Source organism: Microtus oregoni, unplaced genomic scaffold (assembly GCF_018167655.1).
Source record: "Microtus oregoni isolate MIOR12 unplaced genomic scaffold, Mior012 000021F_ref0000039, whole genome shotgun sequence".
Taxonomy (NCBI): Eukaryota; Metazoa; Chordata; class Mammalia; order Rodentia; family Cricetidae; genus Microtus; species Microtus oregoni.
The window spans coordinates 156,606-165,137 of NW_024543080.1; the positions used below are offsets into that span (position 1 = coordinate 156,606).

Below are 8,532 nucleotides of genomic sequence, written 5' to 3' on the forward strand. Positions count from 1 at the left end.
CAGCAAAGATGTACACAAGGATTTTAATTGTTAGAGTCTATAGTGAAAACATATCCTGAATTTTGTTAGGGGTGGCACACAAGTTAAATATCACCACGTTTAGATGAGCAGCAGATCCCTTGAGGGAGTATGCGTACCTGTGATCGGGAATAAGTATGAATATCCAATTCTGTGGCTGTGTTGATCTCCTTATTTACCAAGGTAGGGAAAAGTATCGACAATAACAATATCAACAACTGTTGAGAAAGGGCTGGGGAGATGACTCAGTGGCAAAGCCCCCACCCCACCCACCCCCCCACCCCACCCACCCCCCCACCCCACCCCCCGCCGTCAGGTCTGACAACCCCATCTCCATTCCTGGGATCCACGCGGTGGAAGGAAAGAACCGACCCTGAAAATTGTCCTCTGTCCTCCCTGTGTGCACATGCACACAAGTAAATAAACCTAACATCTTTAACTCAGAGTCAGCAGACAGCTCAGCAGGTCGAGGACATGCAGGGACTGAGCTGGACACCACAGGTGGTGGACGAGAACCATGAGCTGTTCTCTGACCTCTAACATGTGGCACGCGTGTGTCCTTCCCAGAAGTAAACCAAACAAATTTTTTTTAATTTTTTTCTTTTTAATGATTTACTTAACTTTATTTTATGTACATTGGTGTGAAGGTGTCAGATCTCATGGAACTGCATTTTCAGACAGTTGTGAGCTGCCATGTGGATGCTGGGAAATGAACCCAGGTCCTCTGGAAGAGCAGTCAGTGCTCTTAACCACTGAGCCATCTCTCCAGCACCCCCCCAATTTTTTTTTTTTTTTTGAGTTGTGACCACAGTTTCTAGAGCCAGAGGCTATGTAGATGTCTCTAGTCCTGTACTCTGACTTTAGGTAGAAAGAGTTCCCCAACCCTCAGGGCTTTCCTTATCTGAGTTCCAATCTGTCATGGCAGCCGGGTTATACTAACCCAAAGGCCACCTAGCGTCCTCCATTCCTGGGGACTGGGGACTCTGAATGGTGAAGGTCATGGTATGAAGTAGGGAAATTCTGAAAAAGTCCACAGATGTAGTTTTTGTTTGTTTTGTTTGAAATAGGATCTTACTAGGTAGTCTTGACCGGCCTGGAGTTTGCTACGTAGACCAACCAGGCTGGCCCTTGAATTCAGATCTGAGTAAGGGGATACACCACCACACTTGGCCTTTGTTCAACTGTCTTCATTTTGTGTGATATCGCATGTTCACATACAGGGTGCACTGTGTGTTCACGTGTGTGCACGTACATACAAGTGTATGCATGACGAAGTCAGTAACCTCAGGGTCCTTCCTCACGTGCCATCTACCTTTTGTTAGAGACAGGGTCTCTCATTGGCCTGGAACTTTGCCAGGCTTGCTAGGCTAGCCGGCCCGCACACTCCAGAGAGTCACATGTTTCTCCTTGCCATGACGCCATCACGAGAATGACCAGCACGAGCCACTTTACCCAGCTTCGCACAGGATTTATGGAGATAGAGAGAGCATGTTACCAGTTTACGCATCTCCCCAGCCCCATTTCAGTCTTTTTTAAAAATTATTTTTATTTAATATGTATGGGTGTTTGCCTGTATATGTTTGTGTACCATGTTTGTATCTGGTACCCTGGAGGTCAGCAGAGGGTATCGGTTCTCCTGACATTGGAGTTACAACAGTTGTGAACTGCCTTGTGGGTTACAGGGATGAACCTAGATCCTCCGGAAGAGCGGCCCAGGCTTAGTTTAGTCTTTTTATAAGACCAGGAATAGCTCTTGTTTAAACAGTTTATAACTGGAATTCACTGTAGATCTTGTTATCATTAAACCTTCCTATACATAAAAATATGTGGTCTGGCTATGGCCTTCTGGAGCTCACGGTGGCAAAGGGGCAAAGCTCTTAGTGTTCCGGCTCGGGAGGTGGGGATGTGAGAAACAGTCCTTTTCTTGTTTTCAAAGCAGGACCACAAGATTGGTCTAACATCCTCCTGGGAAAGGATGCTGATAGGTCCCACCACCGTTATGAATACGGGCACTCAGAATCTCTGATTGTGTCAATGTTCAAGTTCTCCGATGTATAAGTCAGACAAATAACTAACTAGATTAACCTGTTCGCTTTTAGCCCAAGATATCAGGACGGAGATTTAACTCTGTATGCCTTGAACCTCCATAATGTCACCAAGCACGTGAAGCTGCCGTACCAACTGTTTAACAAGCCAGTGGACAAGTACCTCCTAAAGCCTGGACCCGAGGGGTTACTTTCCAAGTGAGTCACTTTCTTGTGGATGGCAAACTTTGTGTATGTTTACTTACTTTTATCATAATACAGAGGGTTTGGGGTTTTGGGTTGTTTTTTTTTATTTTGTTTTGTTTTGTTTTGTTCCCCACCCCACCCCCACAGGGTTTCTCTGTAGCTTTGGAGCTGGTCCTGGAACTAGCTCTCCTAGACCAGGCTGGCCTTGAACTCGCAGATATCCTCCTGCCTCTGCCTCCTGGATGCGGGGATTAAAAGTGTGCACACAACCGCCCAGCGAGAGGGTTTTTTTTTTTAATGGCGAGAAAGAGGTGCAACTTTTACATTCTAACCCTCTTTATTTCATATATTCTATATATGGATAATCATTTGTACAAGTGTAACGTGTGGAAGAGGCCAACATAGAAAGATATGGACACAAACTAGTAGCTTTCTTAGAAGAAAATCTGTAGTCCCAAATATCTTCACATATCAAGATCCATTCAGTGTATTTAGACCTGTGCAGGCCCCGTGTGTGCCGTTTCAGGCTCTGGGGGGCTCCTAAGCTTTGCTGTGTTGCTTTAGAAGGCCTTGTCCTTGGTGTCTCCATCCTCTCTGGCTCTCACCCTCTTTGCCCTTGCTCTTCTGTGGGGTTTCCTGAAGGGAGGGATTTGATGGAGACATCCCCTTTAGGGCTGAGTGTTCCAAGGTCGCTCCCTCTCTGTGTGCCATCTGGCTACGCGCCTCTCTGTGTTCCCACGCCAGAGGAAGCATCTCTGATGACAGCTGAAGAAGGCGCTGATCAATGAGTATATCAGGATATTACGAGGAGTCATTTTATCTCTACACTTTGTTCTTTGTTTAGATCAGTAATATTTGGTTTGACCCTAGGTCCCCTAGGAACCTCGTCTCGGGTTCTTGGTCACCCAAGCAGTCTCGATGTGGGTTCCATGTTGTGGTCAGATCAGTTAGTGGTTGGTTCCTCCCACAAGCTTGGTGCCATCATTGCCCTAGCAATCTTGCAGCCAATACACCATTATAGATAAGGGGTTGTGGCTGGCGTTTATCAAGTGCAGAGTACTTCCGCATTTAGAGTCTTTGTTCTGAAAAGATACTTGGACAGCCAATGGCACGGAACCACTCATCTGAAGGGCATGTGTGTGGGGGTATAAAAGGTCACACAGAACTGGATGGGTTCTCCTGCAGCATTGAAGTCATGGGGGATTGGGGGAGTGGAATAGAGTAAGAAAAACAGCTGGAAATGAGCTTCTAGGTAAATTGTTTCAGTTGTTTCTAAATACATTGTGTGTGCGCGTTCCTGAGCACAGGGATCAAAGGACAGCATGCAGAGGTTCTGTCTTCCATCGTGTGGGTCCTGGGAATCAGATTCAAGCTGGCAGGCTTGGCAGCAAGTGCTTTAGCTGCTGAGCCAACGCACCAGCCTCGAATGAAAATATTTGTTTGTTTTGTTTGTTTGTTTTTGAGACAGGGTTTCTCTGTAGCTTTGGAGCCTGTCTTGGAACTAGCTCTTGTGGACCAGGCTGGTCTCGAACACACAGAGATCCTCCTGCCTCTACTTCCTGAGTGCTGGGATTAAAGGCGTGTGCCACCACCACCCAGTGAATGAAAATATTTTAAGTGAAAACAGTATTTTTGTATTTATCTCAGGTGAATTTTCCCAAGGCTCCTCAATTCTGCCAAACCTGCTGTTTACTAATTTTTTTTGATCATTTATCTTACCTACAGACCTAGCTTCTATTTCCTTATCCTTCTGTTTCTATCTTCAAAACATGGAACCAGTTACTTCCCTCATATAAGACCCTACCCTCACCACTGAATCCACTTAAACACCCTTCCTTAGAGCACAGCTGTATGTCAGCTGATTAACGCCGCAGCCAGAGCAGGTGGAGTCTCTCTGTGTGCCTGTCTCACACAGCGCTATTAAGTCATAGTAATCAATTAATAATAATCAAGTTTCCCTTCAAACTGAGGTAGCAAAACACTGAATCGATCCGAGGACTTTGGTAGGTGTTCTGTAGACCAAGCTGCTCTCAAACTCACAGAGATCACCTGCCTCTGCCTCCCCAGTGCTGGGATTAAAGGCGTGTGCCACCACTACCCAGCTTTGGTAGGCATTCTCAAATGGCCCTTCATTTCATCTGAACCTTCTTACTACCACCATTCGGAGATATTTTTCAAGACCTATTTTTGCTTGGGGTTTCCTTGAAGATGGTCATAGTTCCTGCCCTACCTCATATAAACTTGATGCGATATATTAGTGTAAAAACAAAACCAAAGCCTATGGACTGAATCCACCTGAGAATAGATGTGGTGGTAGCCTCTGGCGCACTTGAGCACGTCGTTAGGATGTCTTGAGTTGTGGGACTGAGCATCTAACGAAGGTTATGTGGAGCTACATAGTGAGTGAGATCCGGTCTTCAGAAGAGGTGAAAAGCTTTAAAATAAGAACCAGGATACTAAAAGTACACACCAGGCCTGATGATGCATACCTATAATCCCGGCACTTGGGAGGCAGAAACGGGAGGATGGCCCACAGGTGAGGGGCCAGCCTAGTCTATACACTGAGTTTCAGGCCAGCCAAAGCTACAAAGAAATAACCTCTCAAAAAAAAAAAAAAAAGAAGAAAGAGAGAGAAAAACACGATAATGCCACATGGAAACAAGGTATTTAAAAGTAGAGGATTAAATAAATGTACTAATAAACTTATATCATAGAATCCTGTGTGTTCATTAAGATAATATAGTTGATGGGTACCATCCGATGTGAACGAACATTAGGATGTATTAAATGAAAAGAAGTTTTAAGAAAATATATACAAGGCTGGAGAGAGGACTCAGCGGTTAAGAGCACTGGGTGATCTTCCATAGGTCTTGAGTTCAATTCCCAACAAGCTCATGATGGCTCACACCAGTGGATATAATGGGATCTGATGCCCTCTTCTGGTGTGTAGATACAACATTCCTACACATGAAATAAATAAATCTAAAAGAAGAAAATATGTACACTACACCCACTGTAGTTAAAGTAAAATGTGTTTCTATGCATAGAAAGATGGAATGAATGTCGAGATATTAAAAGTAAGATGATGGGGCTGGAGAGATGGCTCAGCGGTTAAGAGCATTGCCTGCTCTTCCAAAGGTCCTGAGTTCAATCCCCAGCAACCACATGGTGGCTCTCAACCATCTTTAATGAGGTCTGGTGCCCTCTTCCGGCCTGCAGGCATACACACAGACAGAATATTGTATACATAATAAATAAATCAATATTTAAAAAAAGTAAGATGACATAATGAATTACTTTTGCTAGGTTTTGTTGTTTTTGGAGTTTTTGAGATAGGGTCTCCTGTTGCCTTGAATAAGCTGTGTAGTCAAAGCTAGTTCTAAACTCCTGCCTGCACCTCCTGGGTGCACAGGCCTGGCTTGTTACGTTTATTTGTATGAAAAATGGTGCATCTAACATCTACATGGTGCTTATTGTATACAAGCAGATTGATGATTATTATACATGCGTCACATGTATTCCATGAATGGCATAAAAATAACTTATCAATCCTGTCAATCATTATATATAACAAAAAACATTTAAGAAAAAGATGAAGAACCTCGATGTAGTGGAGGTAGGATGGTCACTAGGAGTCTGAGGCTAGCCGGGGTTGTATAGTAAGTTCCAGCCTGAGCTATAGGATGGGACGCTGTCTTGGAAAAGCAGAGAAAATAGGTGCACCATTTGTGCATGTTTCTCTACAGGGCCGCATGCTCTCTGGTTCAGTTACTTTCCCACCGTAGTTTAAAGTTTGTCAAACACCTGGTCTTACCTACTGCTGAGATACAAATAACAGCGCCAGCTGCCGCCGAAGTCCTCCTTGGTTTAAAACTATTTTGCAACTTTTGTCGGGGCCGGAGTGCATGCGCATCCTGCCTAACTCAAGCGTGTCTCTCCTTCCTGTAGATCTGTCCAGCTGAACGGTGAGACCCTGAAGATGGTGGATGACCAGACCCTGCCAGCTTTAACAGAGAAACCTCTCCGCCCAGGAAGCTCACTAGGAATGCCTGCCTTTTCGTATGGGTTTTTTGTCATAAGAAATGCTAAAATTGCTGCTTGTTTATGAAAATAAAAGGCACGCAGTAGCCCTGAGATGAGAGGGGAAGGGGTGTTATTCACGAGGGTGTAGGAAGGCCAACTTGTTGCCGAGCTCAAGAGCCTCGGGATGACTGGGGCACGGTCAGTGTTGAGTGGAGTGTGGTGATTTCATCTAAGTCGAACCCTGGAGGTGATGACAGTTAATGGCACCATGTGCCAAATGATGCTTAGCATTTTGCATGCACTATTTGGGGGATTATTAAAAATAGGAAAGTACAGAAATGCCTCTGATACGACCAAGAAGTAAATAAGCGAAGGTTATGTCATGGCTTTTTTAAAGCTGGTTCTTTTTAGTAGCATTTTGGTCAGAAGACTGTCAGGTCTCTCCGTCAGGAGCCTTAGTGTGGCTCCGGCAGGGAAAGGTTCATTGCCACAACTTCACACTGGCTGTAAATGACCTACACCTGCTGACATCTTAGAGGAGCTAAAATGAAGAGGACTGGCCCTGTGCCTCTTCGCTTTGTTCTGCAGAAACCATCTGTGAGAGGACAGATGGCTGGGTGGGGTAGTATTAAAAACACACAGAAAACCAGTGCCAACCCCTGAGCGGGAAGGGACGGCATAAGTCTGGAAATGACTGTAAAGGAGACGGTTGGTTGATTACGAGAAGTTTCTGGAAACACCCGACACGTCACAATCATCCTAGTGTTTACTTTTTCTACACCACTAGTTCTTGCTTCTCTTGGGAAGCTTTGGCCTGTGAGCAACAGAAACCTCTAGGTGAGGACATTGATAATCCCACTAAGAACTTGTTCCCGTGGCCACATCACCAGGGAGCGGCTTCTTTCACCAGCCTGTAGCACTGGTCCTGGCCTGCTCACACGATGGCTGTGACTGTCCACAGATTCAGAGATCTGGCAGCAATCAAAGATGAGCCATTTCTTACAGGCCTGAAGGCATCTTTCCTGGGGTTCTCCCAGCAAGCCTTTCTTCAGTCTCAAGTCCTCTGGCCATTTCCCCAGTCACCACCCCTGGCCATTCGAACCCTGTAACTGTCATCAAGCAATCCTCTGGGACAGAGAGGTTTGGTGAGGTTCACGGCACTGGACATTACAGTCCTCTGCTTTGATCAAGTAACATATAATTATTTCCCCCAGGATTATAAACCTCTTAAGGATTACAATTCTACATGTTTGTGTCTGCTATGAATATTATCTCAATTGAGTTTGAGTACATTGATTAAGCTAGACGTAAAAGTTTGGATGTGTCAATACTCTCAAATTTTTTTTTTAATTTATTTATTTATTAAGGATTTCTGCCTCGTCCCCACAACCGCTTCCCATTTCCCTCCCCCTCCCCCCGATCAATTCCCCCTCCCTCATCTGCTCGAAGAGCAATCAGGGTTCCCTGACCTGTGGGAAGCCCAAGGACTGCCCACCTCTATCCAGGTCTCGTAAGGTGAGCATTCAAACTGCCTAGGCTCCCACAAAGCCAGTACGTGCAGTAGGATCAAAAACCCACTGCAATTGTTCTTGAATTCTCAGTATTCCTCATTGTCCGCTATGTTCAGCTAGTCCGGATTTATCCCATGCTTTTTCAGACCTAGGCCAGAAGCTAAATAAGGCGAATCCAAAGACAAACACATAGGCATCCTCAGGAATATTAACCTTCATCAGGCGATGAAAGGAGACAGAGACAGAGACCCACACGGGAGCACCGGACAGAAATCTCAAGGTCCAAATCAGGAGCAGAAGGAGACGGAGCACGAGCAAGGAACTCAGGACCACAAGGGGTGCACCCACACACTAAGACAATGAGGATGTTCTATTGGAATACTCTCAAATTTTTATGCAAGCAGTTTTTATATTCTCACATTTGAAATAAAATAATTTTATAGCCTTAATTTGCATGTTTATTCTTCTAAAAAGCTAAAGGTTACAGGTTCTTACATTTGAAAGTCTGGTTTGGATGGATTGAAGTTGTGGCCCGCTGGGAAAATGTTAGCCTAGAACAGACAAAGGGCCCTGAGTTTGATCCTCGTCACTGCTCTGGATGGATGGATGGATGGATGGATGGAGCCTTTTCCTTCACTATCTTCTGTTTACCTCCTACCTATATTAGCCCATCCTCCCAACATTGAGGTTCTTGACTCTGAAGAAAAGGAACCATTACGCATAGACATAATTTCCTACTTCAGTCATAA

The 8,532-nt window shown here is 44.9% G+C and overlaps 1 protein-coding gene across 1 annotated transcript in view; it reads left to right on the plus strand.

Moving 5' to 3' along the window:
• LOC121460823 (heparanase-like) overlaps positions 1-6,383 on the plus strand; it is a 38,001-nt gene extending 31,618 nt beyond the window's left edge. Inside the window, exons 11-12 of the mRNA XM_041671460.1 lie at positions 2,118-2,261; positions 6,198-6,383. Coding sequence (XP_041527394.1) covers positions 2,118-2,261; positions 6,198-6,357 — 304 coding nt within the window. The 3' untranslated portion in view covers positions 6,358-6,383. The remainder of the gene's footprint in view (positions 1-2,117; positions 2,262-6,197) is intronic.
• Positions 6,384-8,532: the final 2,149 nt, after the last annotated feature.